At 44.4% G+C, this 14,192-nt stretch overlaps 2 protein-coding genes across 4 annotated transcripts; one reads left to right on the forward strand and one right to left on the reverse strand.

Moving 5' to 3' along the window:
• Positions 1 to 440: 440 nt before the first annotated feature.
• Positions 441 to 4,689, reverse strand: SNRPD3 (small nuclear ribonucleoprotein D3 polypeptide). 3 transcript variants are annotated; one of them, XM_057411291.1, is made up of 4 exons: positions 4,670 to 4,689; positions 3,167 to 3,316; positions 2,223 to 2,415; positions 441 to 622 (listed from the first exon to the last, which is right to left on the reverse strand). In XM_057411291.1, the coding sequence occupies exons 2-4, from the start codon at positions 3,290 to 3,292 to the stop codon at positions 561 to 563; spliced, it is 381 nt and encodes a 126-aa protein (XP_057267274.1). In that variant the 5' UTR covers positions 3,293 to 3,316; positions 4,670 to 4,689; the 3' UTR covers positions 441 to 560. The 3 variants fall into 3 exon arrangements, with proteins under 3 accessions (XP_057267274.1, XP_057267277.1, XP_057267276.1); XM_057411294.1 differs by lacking the exon at positions 4,670 to 4,689 and adding an exon at positions 4,216 to 4,308 and having other exon boundaries at positions 443 to 622; XM_057411293.1 differs by lacking the exon at positions 4,670 to 4,689 and adding an exon at positions 3,951 to 4,022 and having other exon boundaries at positions 444 to 622.
• A 1,473-nt stretch (positions 4,690 to 6,162) lies between these two features.
• On the forward strand, positions 6,163 to 14,002 carry GUCD1 (guanylyl cyclase domain containing 1). The gene is made up of 5 exons (XM_057411290.1): positions 6,163 to 6,343; positions 7,800 to 7,965; positions 8,677 to 8,768; positions 10,395 to 10,636; positions 11,278 to 14,002. The coding sequence occupies exons 1-5, from the start codon at positions 6,189 to 6,191 to the stop codon at positions 11,367 to 11,369; spliced, it is 747 nt and encodes a 248-aa protein (XP_057267273.1). The 5' UTR covers positions 6,163 to 6,188; the 3' UTR covers positions 11,370 to 14,002.
• Positions 14,003 to 14,192: the final 190 nt, after the last annotated feature.

Genomic DNA, 14,192 nt, shown 5'->3' on the forward strand with positions numbered 1-14,192 from the left:
CAAATACAGACTCAGGCTATCAAAGCTGTGTGTTCCTAACGAAAAATTATCCCTGTATCGAAAGAGAAAATTAAGAAACACAAGAATACAAGCTCAAAGTACAGATCTGAAGATGGACGGACCTCTATCTACTGTAAGTTCGTATAAAGCAGAAGAACATAGCGCTTTGCTTCTCAGGAAGCTGACTTTGTTTCACTGTGTTTTCCGTAAATGCAGCTGCTAATACAACTTTAAAAGGTACTGTTTAAAAAATTCTTCATAAAAAGTATATTCCCATTCTTGAGAGAACAGATGACAACAGGACTAAACAAGAAACAGGAAACGTGATCTTTAAAAGTCAATGCATCCCACAAGATAGTCAAATGTAAAAATCAAGTCCACTATTTTCCAAAGCCTTTTCAAATTGCAATTGATCTACAGTGTATTTGCCCAGGAGGAATGCTGCCATGCAAGAGCAGACAAGTTTTTGTCAGAAACATTTATTAAGCAAGACTGACACCAATACACATGAAACCAAGTTAATACCCCCAGTGAAAAAAAAGTGTCGCTCAAGACCAAAATTATCTTCGCTTCTGGAAGATGTTGCCACGGCCCATCCCACGGCCTCTTCCTCTGGCAGCCACTGAAGAAAGAAAACATCAAGGATGACATGAATTTGACATACCTGCTTATTCATCTTAACTGGCAAACAAAACATAAGCAACACTCAGTCTCTTGCTTACAAGCAAGGAAACGAGGCTGTCCTATGAAGTTCAGGAAGTGCGGTGACAGCAAGAAAGTTTGTGATAAGAACCAGAACTAATGGTTACACAGACTTGCTGCTTAGAACAGATGAAGTGAATACTTATGCACTTGTGTTCCTTCTAAGATGACAGACAAATCTGTATGCCCAAGAGATTTAAAACCCACACTCTTCATAGGTGTTGCAACAGAACTCTGAATGTTTCAGCAGATTTTACTTCCCCATACAAACTTAACTGCATTTGCTAAAATTAAATAAGGACTTTGCAGCCCATAATTATTACTCGATCTTGTTATAACTACATTGTTCTCCCAAGAGAGGTACAAATGAGAGTGAGCTGCAGAATGGCTAGTAATTACAGCTTCTCAGTAGGTTAAGTACTATCTTAATATCAGTTTGTTTTCCTCGAAAAGCTTATCAAGAACTCCTGAATCCTTCCCTACATATTCCAAACAGCTAGTGGCCACAATCACTAGAAAACAGAAGGCAACATTTTATATAAAGCCCCTGTTTAATAAGGATACTCACTGTATCTAAATTATTGTAGCATCGATATTACACATTCAGGTAATTGAACAGTTGGGAGTCTTGACTCCCACCATAAGATGAAATATGCAGAAAAACAATGTATCATAGAATCATAGAATAGTTAGGGTTGGAAAGGACCTTAAGATCATCCAGTTCCTACCCCCCTGCCGTGGGCAGGGACACCTCACACTAAACCATGCCACCCAAGGCTCTGTCCAACCTGGCCTCGAACACCACCAGGGATGGAGCATTCACAACCTCCCTGGGCAACCCATTCCAGTGCCTCACCACCCTAACAGGAAAGAATTTCCTCCTTATATCCAATCTAAACTTCCCCTGTTTAAGTTTTAACCCGTTACCCCTTGTCCTATCACTACAGTCCCTAATGAAGAGTCCCTCTCCAGCATCCCTATAGGCCCCCTTCAGATACTGGAAGGCTGCTATGAGGTCTCCATGCAGCCTGCTCTTCTCCAGGCTGAACAGCCCCAACTTCCTCAGCCTGTCTTCATACAGGAGGTGCTCCAGTCCCCTGATCGTCCTCGTGGCCTCCTCTGGACTTGTTCCAACAGTTCCATGTCCTTTTTATGTTGAGGACACCAGAACTGCACACAATACTCCAGGTGAGGTCTCATGAGAGCAGAGTAGAGGGGCAGGATCACCTCCTTCGACCTGCTGGTCACGCTCCTTTTGATGCAGCCCAGGATACGGTTGCTTTCTGGGCTGCGAGCGCACACTGAAGCTGGCTCATGTTCATTTTCTCATCAACCAACACCCCCAAGTCCTTCTCCACAGGGCTGCTCTGAATCTCTTCTCTGCCCAACCTGTAACTGTGCCTGTATGAACCCTTAATCTCCGTTTCTCACAGCTTACATGCCCTCAGTGATAGAAATGAGAGTTTTCCAGGTCTTCTACAGCAAAATGGGGAAGAGGGACCCATAAACAAACTACACACCTTGAGCTTTGAGAATAGCTGCTTTTCCTCGCCCAGCTCCAGAGCCCTGGTTTTTATTCTTCATGCTCTTTAGCATAGGAGCGTTCTTCAACATATCTGGTAAAATGAGAAACCGTATCTTGCTGCCTCTGATGTAGACCTGTTCCAGCTGTGCCACTCGCCCGTCTCGGTATGTCACCGTTATGTTGGACATCTGGAAAGTAAAAATAAGGCAGTGCTCACAGAGGCCCTTAATAGTCTGTGATCCTATTTCCCTTGCCTGCAGAATATACAGTCAGGATTCAAGTACCAAAGCCAGACTTTCCACGCTTTCTCATCTGCAGTTGTGACGCAAGGATCCAGGGCCATTTAAACATACTCCTATACCTGCTGTTATTCAAGCAGACCCACGGCTTATGCTTTCTCCCCAGTTGGTGATTCAGCTTTATCAGCTTTGTTAATTTTCTCATATTGAATCGGTTTTAATAAAACCGATTGTTTAGTCTAGTCTAGTCCTACCAAGGAAACATTTTGATTTCAACAATACCTTGCCTAAAGTCAATCAAAATTAAGTCCTCTTGAGATGACTAAAGTCATGACTAAAGCATAAAAAAAAGCTTTAATTGCTTAAATCAAGGTTTGCTTATTCTTATGCTCAGTGTCTTTAAATAAGGAAGTCCACCAGAAACACTGTTCACAGAACAGAACCTTAAGAACCCTGATATTATTAACAGAACTGCCCAATTAAACTCTAAAACTGGTAAGAATAAGCTCTGGCCTCTTCAGAGCACTCAGTAATCTTGAATCCATTTCACTACAGTAAGACAGTATACACACAGCAATGGTTTGCTTTATCCTAAGAATAAAAGCAACCGTCTTTTAATCATGCTGCCTACAAGCTAGCTATCAGCCTTTCCAGGCACAGAGCAGAGAGCCCTCCCTTCATCCTCCTGAAGCAGGTGTACCTGACAATTCATGTTGTCTTCAGCTTCAATAAGTTTGCCTCGGTAAACTTCTCCTGTATTGGTTTCACATGTCACGATATGGCCTTCGGCCTCATGTAGGACTTTAATAGGCACTCCGATTGACATGCTTGCAGTGCTGTGGCTCTACACCTGAGACAAGAAAAAACGAGACATGATTACAAAGAAAGCTGTAGACTAGATTTTACCTACACAAGCTATGATCTCTCTCATTATAATTTTCACTCTTACTCAAACACACTGTATGCTTTGATAATATACTGATAGAGCTTGCTTAGACAGATGCTCATGGGAAGAAATTACTTGAGATGAGCAAAAGCGGATATTGTCCAGGTATAGAAAACTCCCTTACAAATATCAGGTAACGGAACACAGGTACAGCCGCGCACACCTCACGCGGAAACAGCCGCAGGTACATAACGGTGCAGCCACCCTGCCCCGCCGCGCTCGCAGCTCACCCCACACAAGGCTCGGGCTCCTCCACGCCCAGCTCACATCATCCCCCCAGCCCTGGCAGGGCCTCCTTCACCCACACACCCCAGCCCTAGCCCCACCACAGGGGAGAGAAGGGCCCCAGCCCGGGGGAGCTCCGTCCCCGCAAGAAGCCGAGCGGAGCCCCCCCCTCCCCGGCCGGTGGCCACCCCACCCCGCCGCGCCTTCCCCACCTCAGGCCTGGGCGCCCCAAAGGGGCTGCAGCGACACGGCCCAGGTGGGTGCGCGCAAACCCCTCTCCTCAGCACCCACCTCAGTGCGGGCCCGCGCTCACCCCTAATGGCTCCTCCAGCGTCCCGCCGTGCACCGCGCGCCGGAACCGGAAGGTGGCGGGGCGGACGCATCCCATCTCTTTCCTTCCCTTCCCACCCGACCGAACACCGCGTTCCGGTGCTGCCTGTTCCAGCCGGGCGGGGGCAGCTCCCTCAGCGGCGGGGATCCGCCCCGGGGCAGGGCTGGCCGTCGCCGCGCCCCGGGTTCCCCCACCCGCCTCAGGCCGCGCCCGCGTCCCCCGCCCGCCGTGTCATGCTCATACCCACCCGCGCGCCCGACGACCACCCCCAACACCGCCGCCACGGCGCGGGGCAGACGCCCCGGGGCCCGGTCCCCCGCAGCCCCCGCCTCCGCGGCCGGGAGGAGCCAGCGCCGCGCCGAAGCATGCCGGGGCCTTGGGCCGCTCCGTGGCGCGGGCCGGCTCGGCGGTGAGGGGGCGGCAGGAGCCGCCGCCGCCGCCGCCGCCGCCACCATGAAGAGCCCCCGGGAGGACGGGGAGCCGCCGCCAGGTCAGTGGCGCGCCGGACTGGGGGCCGGAACCGGGCGGCGGGATGGGCTGCGCACCGACTTGGGCCGGGAAGGCAGCCCTGGGTTCGGCCTGGCCCGGCCCGGCCCACCCCGCGGATCAGCGGCTGCTGTGGTCGCTTCGGAGGCCCGGCCGGCCTCCGCCCTCCCGGAGCCGCGAAGCCGCGGGTTTCGCCAGCAGCAATGTAGAATTACCGGCTCCGGTAAGTTCGCTCCAAGTTCGCTGCGCCGAGGAGCTGGCGAAGCAGAGAGGTGGTGTTACTCACGGCCACAGCACACACGGGCTTGTCTTATCTTAGGACAGTCCACGGGCATCACTGAAGAAGCCTGGGTGTGTTGGGAAACAGGGTGACTGGAAGCTGAATAGACAAGAAAGTTAAAAGTTATTACCCTTTTAATTCTTCAGATAGAAAATACGCACCTCTTCAGTGAAACTTGGCACTTGACAATAATAACAGAAATCTTGGGTAATTACAGAAAGGGGACAGAATCGTGCGTGGTACTCGGTTGCCATCTGGGGTTAAACCGTGACACACGCCAAGAAAAAATAACAACAAAATACTCAAGAGATCCTGGTTTGAGGAGAATCTGGGAACTGGGTTTTCATTTTTTCTTTCGGATACTTAACTAGATTAATCAAAACAACTGAATGTACCAATGGTGTGCCAGACTTCAAAGTCAACATTAAACACTGGCACAACCATGAAAACATATTTGGAAAGAGGCTGGAATTGGCTTGTCCCTGCTGTAGGTCGGTAGCTTTGTTAAAAGTAACAAAAGATTACAAGCAACATTACCTAAAACATTTTAGTTATAAAATTGCATCAAAACTAGAGCAGTCCACATGATGTCAAATGCGGTTTTATTCCTATCCTAAAATGTAGCTGGCCTTGTGTTACCAAAACTTTTCAAAGGTCTTCTCTAGATCAAAGGTGAGAAAAACCCTTTATGAGTAACTCACTTGGATTGATGCTGAAGCAGCACTAATAGGCAGAGCTCTTCAAGCCTGTCGAGTGCAAGGGCATTTCTGCAATGGAAGCCACCACGCTGCCAACCCTATAAAAATAAGAACTGTGGCAGAGGGATGGAGTTATGGTATTCTGGGACTTTTTGGTAGAGATTGTTCTTCCTCCCCTCTCCCTTTGTTGAGGGAGTTAATACAAAAGGCAACTGGTGCCATTTGTGAGCTTTGTTAACCTGGAATCACTCAAAGCAAATTGCAGTCCCTGAGGAAAAAGACAGCTGCAGAAAAGGCTCAAATCTGCGGGGCTGGTGGGAAATCAGTACCTGGAGATCTTGGTTATGTCTGTTTTCTCACAGTTTGGTTTAACTCCTTTTGTGGCACAGAAATAGATTCAGACAGAAGAGAAAGAACTAATACCTGTGCCTTACCTACTATTATTTAGGAGGGGATACAGCTTCATAGTGTGGGCTGGTGGGATATCACCCCACCAGGAATAACATGAAACTTCCAAAGGAGAAGGGGGTGTATCATACAGCAGAGCAATCCAGGCATGGAACAATAAAGGAGTACAAGATTAAACCACTTAACTGTACATAAGTACCAAACCTACATTCCTCTCAGAAAGACACAAATATCTGCCAATCACATAAAGTAAAAACATACTTTACTTACTGCCAATCACATAAAGTAAAAAAACCCAAGTTTCCACAACCATAGTGCTGAGGACAAGCTGTGTTTGAATGCCAAGGTATGGAAACCCCATTCTTGTCTGCACTGACATTTTCTGTGTTTTACTCACGCTGGGGTGTTTTCACTGCAGTTGACTGCATCCAGCTGAAAGTGCCAGTCATTCAGCAGCTCTACCACTGGGATTGTGGGTTGGCCTGCTCCAGGATGGTGCTGCAGTAAGTGACTCTCTTGGCTTGAATGGGTGGGAAGTGCCATCCCATCGGATGGGGGTAGTGGGAAGCAATGTCTAGGGAGGTGTGTTGAAGCAGCTGTGAGTTGAATTTAGTCTTACAAGAGTACATACATACTCTCAGGTACCCTCAGAGAATTACTGCTGCTGGGCCTGGCACAGCTTTCCAGCAGGAGCAAGGGAAAATTTAAACTAAGCTTAACTTCAGACCCTTTTGAATAACTGCCAGTTCTGAAAGATGCAAAATACCTGTAAGAACTGTACAGGTCAGCATGCATAAGCTGATAAAAAGTTATTCCTCTTTCCTGCTGTTAGAATTCAGACCAGATGCATAGCATAGCAATTCACCTGCCTCCTTTCTGTTATTCCCAAATGATGGGTAGGCATAGCCCAGTTTACGAGTACATACTTTCTCTGTCCTGCTGAGCCCCCAGTCCGTGGGTGAATGTTTTTGTTCCAGTAGATTCAACTCAAAACAATGCACTGTATTGCCCTTTGGGGTGGTTTTTGGTTTTGTTTTGGTTTTCTTTTTTTGAACTGGTAGCTGTCCTGCTGAACTCCTCTTTCCTTCCACAGAGGAACATGAGCTTAGGTGCAGGAGAAATACCTATTTAGATGTCCACTTAGTAGATATGAAGCAGAAGATTTTCATTTCTCTCCATCCCTTCTGCCAAGACGTTAGTCCGTGTGCTGGTAATTTCCCATCTTGACTACTGTAACCTCTGCCTCTATTCCCTTTACCTCTTTGCCACTCCAGTCTGTCCAAAACTCAAGCTTCCAAGATTAATCTTCTCACCCTGCTGATACGGCCTCGTTTACCCTGTGTCCTCAATTCCAGTCCCTTTTTTTTTTCCATTTACTTCCATTTGTTTTCTGACTTCTAGAACTCTCTGTAACTGCCTTTCCCTACCCCTTTGCAGCCTGTCCCAACCTTTCTCCTGACTTCATCTACCCTTTGTTGCCTTTTGTTCCACCAGTGCCTAAGACAAAGCTTCCTTTGAATATTTACTGACTTCCTTTACAGTTCCTCCTTTTGAAATCCATCTATTGCGTGAAGCAAGTTTTAGTCTTTAACACTTCTGTGTTTGCTCTAATATGCTTGTACATTTAGACTGTAAGCCCTTCAGGACAGAGTTCTATGCTTGCTCAGAATAGCTTGCCTATTGTACAGCACCTATACACTTCTGTCATTATAAATCAGTCAAGATACACATACATTTCCAATTTTAAAAAGTCAGCAATAAATCCAGTTAAATATTCCCTACACCCTTCCCTTCCCTTAAATCTGTGGCTCCTTTGTGGGTTGTTTTCTTTTTGGTATTTCTTAGCCAAGCCCATTGTTTCAGGTTTCACGTCCTGTGATGTGGAAGCTTGGGCTACAGGGCACATTTTGCTTCTCCTAAGATCTGTGCTTCCCTTCCCTGCCTTTCCTAATACCACAGGTACCTGAATCACTGGGACAATGATGAATTTCAGAAAGCCATCCAGGAACTCCAGTTAACAAAGAGTATCTGGACTATTGACCTGGCCTACCTAATGCGGCACTTTGGTGTCAAGCATAAGTTTTGCACCCAGACACTTGGAGTGGACAAGGGCTACAAAAATCAGGTTAGTATTCTCATGTACTAGGAGACAGCAGAACTTTAAAAGCCCTGTGTGTCACATTGTAAAAGCTCTGCTGTGTTACTGACAATCAACCACAATCCCTGTAAACAAGGTTTGCCTGTTGCCACATCAGTTCCAAAGGCGATGCTGGATACAAACCCGCATACTTCACATCTTTGATTCCATAACATGAATTTTGGAAAAGTTTTCATGTAGTGCTCATGAAAGGTTCCACTTACTTGACAGCCTGGAGACTGAAGCCCTTTGTCTATCTACAGAACAGGTACAGCCTGGGCAGCAGCAGTGCTAGCTTCCACCCCTTCCCCACCACCGTGCCTCAGCCCTGACCTGGAAGAACCACCTCTAGAGGTGAGAGGGGAACTCAGCCTCTTCAAAACTGCCAGCAAGTGGGCCAGTGAGGGCCCATAGTAGCAATGGCTTTTCTAATGCAAGCTCCTGCCCAGTATGAACCAGGCAGGCTTCTTTCATGTAGGCAGCTGAACAGCCACTGGATGAAATTACAATAACTGACCAGGAGTGAATTTAAACAAATTAGAGCAGGAATCCTTTTCCTCTTACCGGTTAACTAAGGGAGAGATCTCTTATTCCATAGCCAGATCCCCAGCTTATGCAGGCCCTTGCTAGCAGGGATTTAAGTGGTGGATTACCTAAGGAAAACATCATTCCAGTTCATAACTTTTATTATCTCCACAGTCATTTTACAGGAAGCACTTTGACACAGAAGAGAATCGAGTGAATCAGCTCTTTGCACAAGCCAAAGCCTGCAAGGTGCTGGTGGAGAAGTGGTAAGCCTATTGTTTTCTTTCCTTTCTCTTTGGAGAGTCTGTGGGCCCTATCTTTTACTTGGAGTCAAACTAAAGAGACTGAAATCAAGCCCTGAGCCTTTTTTTGAGGGGGTGAATTACAGTCTTTCTAATAAATCCATCTCAAAAAAAATAATGTGGACATCAAGAGTTAATACTGAAGTTTGAAGAAAAAGAGCTGACACAGAATTACTATTTGAAAATCCTGACTGGATTTTTACAGTTCCACGACAACTTGGCTATTGTTTATGTTTTGAAGCGGATTATCCATTAAAATTACCCTACTGGGGTGCCTGCAGCACTCTAATTGGCCATTGCTAGAAGTAAGGAGAGTGCTATGTGGGCACACAACCCATTGTTCCCAGAGCTATGCAGACATTACAGCTCTCTCTTCCTAGACAAACACGCAAAGAAAAAGCTTGCAAACAAGCTTTTGCCAAGAGGAGGGTGAAATAAGGAACCTCTATGAAGGAACTGCAAACCCAGGGGAGGAGGAAAAACCGCAGAATTGTTTCACAGCTGACAGTGACGTTCTACATGGGAAATTACAATGTGTCCATGTTCAGTTTGAGTTGCATCCCTTTTTATAGTGAAGCTGGATTTGGATCTCTTGTCAAAGAAGGGTAAATGATCAGGAAAAGAAGAGAGAGTGCAGGGCAGCCACAACAGCTTTTGAATGCTGTAATGCAACTTGCACTGAGCAGAGTTTTCAGTGTCCTTTTTAACACACACACAGTCTTTTTGGCACCATCTATTTAACTCGAGTTGTGACAGGACAGAAGGTTCAGTCAGTCCATCCTGCGTTAGCCATCTTAAGATCATGGCCTGGATCAAGGCAAGGACAGAGAGCACGTCTGCCTGTGTAGACACAGTACTGAGGCTGGAGTGTCAAAAAGTGACACTGGAAAAGATTAAAAAGCATGAGTTCAGTTAGGTAGTGCACACAGCCTGGACATCTAGAATGTATCCAAAGAATGAGCTTCTAATGCATATGGACTGCACGTGCCCCAGTGAGGGACAGCTTTTAACAGATGAAGTTATATTTGGATAATACTCATTTTCTGTGGGAGGTACTATAGCAATAAAGCCTCAAGAGCATCAGGTAGTCCAAAACTGCGACTGGGAGAAGTGTATTCCTGTGTGACAGAGGCAGATTTGGGCACGTCTTAATTTGGTTAGTGATTGTACAATCTTTAACCACTCAGCCAATAAAGATTTGGTACTTAAGAGATAAGCTTTTCTAGGAGCAGGAGAGAACATTTGCTTTATGATTTTCCCACAACAGAAGTCTCTCAGGTTACCGACTGAGTTGCCAGCTCCTTTAAAACTCTTCTCTGGGGCATCTGATACATTCAGAGATACCACTGATGTTACTGCAGAACCCAGAGCTCTTGTTCTGCACTTCAGCAGCAACAGTGAGATCAATGGGCCTTGAATGACACAGGTTTTGTCAGGCTTTGTAGCAAAGCTGGCTGGGTTTAACAGCAAAAAGCTGTATCTGTGACAAAACACGCCAGCTGCATGTCTTAAGTACTGTCCATCACCACACACTTCATTGTGTACCAGTCTCTTCCCTGAACTTAAGCATGCCTGATCTTTTTTCTGCAGCACAGTAACTGTTCAAGACATTCAGAACCACCTGTCTCAAGGTCACGTAGCCATTGTCCTAGTGAACGCCGTCCTGCTGTTATGTGACCTTTGCTCAAGTCCTGTCAAATACTGCTGCTTCCTCCCCATTGGACAGAAGTGCTTCTGCAGGAATCCTGACTACCAGGGCCATTTCATTGTGCTATGTGGCTACAACAAAGCCTCAGGGAGTATTTACTACAACAACCCTGCCTATGCTGACCGTGAGTAGCCTGTTCCTTTTGGGTGGATTATCAGCCATCATTTTAGTGACATGTCTGTAATACAGAGCTACAGCTGGACCTGCTGGACCTCCTCTAACAGTGTGCCTATGCTCAAGCATTGCTAACCAATTTGTCAGAAGGGGTTTTGCCACATTAATTATATCAGTGCTGTATTTGTGCTGTGATTTACTTGAGGAATTGATATACTCATTCTAGCAAACGTGTTTGGCTCTCAGCTGGGTTTGTGAGAGATGCTGAACTGTTCCTATGTGCAGAATATAACAGAATGGGCAATTTAATACCTATTTACAGCATTACTTCCATGAGCACTGGCTTTGAGCTGAAAAGATCACAGAATCAAGAATTGTTGAGGTTGGAACAGAACTTTCAGATCACCAAACCCAACCGTTAATCTGGCATTGCCAAGGCCACCACTGAAGCAGGCCCCTAGTTCTGCATTTACATGTAAAGCTTGCTTCATGGTGCGTCAAAATGAAACCAATGAGTAAAGCTGTAACCTAAGCTGATAGGTTTAGTCTGTATGCTAGTTATTTTTCTTTGTAGAGGCTGCTAACCCCAGTATAAGAGCCTTTCACAGGCAAATTCTGAATTCTTAGTAACATTTTGTTCCTCCTGAACAGGAACGTGCTGCACCAGCATCAGTAACTTTGAGGAAGCCAGGACAAGTTATGGCACTGATGAAGACATTCTGTTCATCTACACAGACAGCTGACATCCACACCTGATGCTCCTGGCCCTTTCCTGTGCAGCCTGCATGGCAGCTGGCTGCTTATCTCAGGACTGCCCCTGCAGAGACCTTGCTCCTGAACTGCAGTGGGATCTTAAACAAGGGAGGCTTTATAGACATTGATAGGACTATATTACAATGCTGTCTTTACCTTTTTTTCCTCATGATGTATCTAATTTTGCATTGTGTGTCTGGTTTTGGTGTTTGGTTGGTTTTTGTTTGTTGTTGGTTGTTTTTTTTTCCTCAACATTGCACATTTGACAGCAGTTTTAAAATACGGCCCCAGAGCCTAATTCGCTCTGAGCTTATTTTCAAATTAAACACATGAGAAAAAAAGCAGCACCAAATTTATGAACTTTAACACTTGGTACTACATGCACAGGTTTAGCTAAACAGAAACAGGAGGGGAAAAAAGAGAATACCTGTTTCTCTGTCAAAGCATCAAGGGCTGATCTTCATCCAAAATCTAGGGATTTGAGGCTCAGCAGGGTGTTATGGAAGGAAAAAATATTAATTTAAAACCACTATTAAATTACAAAAAAAGCCTAGCTGGCTCATCAGGTCTGTGTTGTAGGAATGAAACACATTTACCCAAATTCACCTTACACAAATACAGCATTTATGCCACTGCATTCGGTTTTGAATCATAGTTATTAGTGTTGTTCCCTTGTCCCACAAACTTAATCTCTTTTGGCTAAATCCTCAGAGATTGCTCAGAGCTCTGTGTTGCCCTAGAAGTGAAGATATTTTATTTGTACTTACAAGTCTTGCTTTTTGCCAAAACCTCTGAGCATTATGCCACCCCCATGTGCCAGTTTCTGTAGGAGCCATTCCAAATATAAACTTTAAACTTCAGCCAGTGCAGAAAATGAGCATCTACACTAATAGCATGCATTTTGTGTGTAAATGTAAATATCTGACAGTGTATACTGGATTATAACTAAAACGCTGAATCATGATTTGAGCCAAATTTTGCCATTGGCATTAGTTCAGAGACCTTCTAAGAAGAGCTGAAATCAATTAAGAAGGGGGAATACAAGTAAAAAGGCAGGAACTCATTTTCTAGCTCTTATGCTACAGTGTAAATATTGGGCTTAAATTGGAGTTACTGTATTCAGACATCAAGTGAAACTGTTAGCGGCCCATTCTTAATTCTTTAATGGTTTACATGCATTTAATCACTTTGCTGAGGAGTGCTCTAAAGTGTAAGGAATAGCCACTTACTTCAGATTTCATCCATCACAATTTCCTACAAGTCCTGATCTCCAGTCCTGTCTGGGTTGAAGCGAGTAGAAAAATCAATACTGATGTAAAGCTAGCACAATTTTCTTTTGCACTTAAGACAGACATCCTGCACCTCTGCCATGGTGTTAGGAAAAGGAACTGTTCAATTTCTAGAACTGTGTAATAACAGTAGAAAGACATTGTTACTTAGTGGTGGAGATAATAGGAATCTACTTTAAGCATTATAAAACTTTTTGCTAAAGAGAAAAATTTTCTTCTATCATCAGTTTTTGATGTACTGGATAAGTAGCTGGAAAGCATTCAGTAAGTAATATTAGTAGAATTAAAAGTCCTCCTTTGCACAAACAGATGCTAACATATTTACATGCAACAGCTTTTAAGAAGTCCTGAACAAAAAGTATCTGACAAGAAATTTTCAGTGTCTCATATTTTGCTTATAATTGGTGAAGCTGGAATACACTGCAAAATGAGTAAAAATTAGGATGCAATTTATGAGTAGTAGAACCAGCACATTAGTGGCACCCAGTAGAATCACAGAAAAAAAGTACAAACCTGTTATGGATAAGGCCTTGTGATCAGAAGTCAGTCACCAGAGCGCTGCTGATGGGGGAATTTTTATGCCCCAAGTCTAAATTCAGGATGTTTGATTTGGAGAGATTGTATTAGCTATGTTACTAATTAACAGGTATGTGTACTACAGGACAGTAGAGTACTTTGTTAACCCCTGTGGTTTCAGGTAGGTAGTTCATTCACTACCAGTGAACTGCCCCAGATTTATTTCAGAGCAGGCTTAGTTAGCTAAATAAAAACAGTTCTTCAAAGGGCTTGTAACTGACATTTAGCGTCTTACTGGTTTGGTTATCCAAATACGAATCGTGAGCTTATGCATAAAACATGAACTTGAGAGCATGCTAAGTGTTCTGAAGTGCACAGATAGGTGTAACAATATTGACTCTTCAATATTTGGTACCCAGAGTTTAAATACTTCAACAAAACTGAAAGATAAAGAAACAAAGCTGTTTAAGCTAATACAGACGGAGAGCTCCACTGCTGCAACAGGATCTCATAGCTGCCAAAAGCAGGGTAGCTATGAAGGATGAAAACATAAGAAGCAAAAGCCAAGTGAAGAGGCTGAGTATTTATATGACACAAATTCAGATTTAAAAGCAGTTCACTGCACATCTGCATTTTCTGAAACTTTGTTTCCCATTACAAGACTGTCTATCAAAATACTCATTCTGAAAATGTCACTTTGTTTCCTTCATGATGTCAATAGCAAAGTAAGGGGTATTTTACATGCAGGGATTTTATACATAAATATATTTTTATTTGTAATTAAGGCATTCTCAATAAAGGATTAAAGTCACAGATAACCCTGTAACATAATGTGGCAAGTGCATTTATTAACTAACTTATTATGAAACATGTTGGAAAATCTTTAGAGCATGTGTTACATATTTAACTGGAAGTGGCAGAGCTGAAATTGTGATTTGGGAAAAAACCCTAAAAGTTCAAATACTTATTTCAGCTATGAATTCAGAGTTGCTAGGCTGTAAATTCTGC

This window comes from Pezoporus wallicus, unplaced genomic scaffold, assembly GCF_028554395.1.
Source record: "Pezoporus wallicus isolate ANWC-B61680 ecotype Strahan unplaced genomic scaffold, APGP_CSIRO_Pwel_v1 contig_6401, whole genome shotgun sequence".
In the NCBI taxonomy this organism is placed as follows: Eukaryota; Metazoa; Chordata; class Aves; order Psittaciformes; family Psittacidae; genus Pezoporus; species Pezoporus wallicus.

What these genes read in the sequence shown, in the direction of transcription:
- SNRPD3 (XM_057411291.1), bottom strand. Translation starts at nt 3,292, where the DNA reads ATGTCAATCGGAGTGCCTATTAAAGTCCTACATGAGGCCGAAGGCCAT. An exon ending in AAGACAACATGAATTGTCAG is followed by an intron (nt 2,416 to 3,166) that starts GTACACCTGCTT and finishes TTTACTTTCCAG; the next exon opens with ATGTCCAACATAACGGTGAC. An exon ending in AGCTATTCTCAAAGCTCAAG is followed by an intron (nt 623 to 2,222) that starts GTGTGTAGTTTG and finishes TTCTTTCTTCAG; the next exon opens with TGGCTGCCAGAGGAAGAGGC.
- GUCD1 (XM_057411290.1), top strand. Translation starts at nt 6,189, where the DNA reads ATGGAAACCCCATTCTTGTCTGCACTGACATTTTCTGTGTTTTACTCA. An exon ending in TGCTCCAGGATGGTGCTGCA is followed by an intron (nt 6,344 to 7,799) that starts GTAAGTGACTCT and finishes CTAATACCACAG; the next exon opens with GTACCTGAATCACTGGGACA. An exon ending in AAGGTGCTGGTGGAGAAGTG is followed by an intron (nt 8,769 to 10,394) that starts GTAAGCCTATTG and finishes TTTTTTCTGCAG; the next exon opens with CACAGTAACTGTTCAAGACA.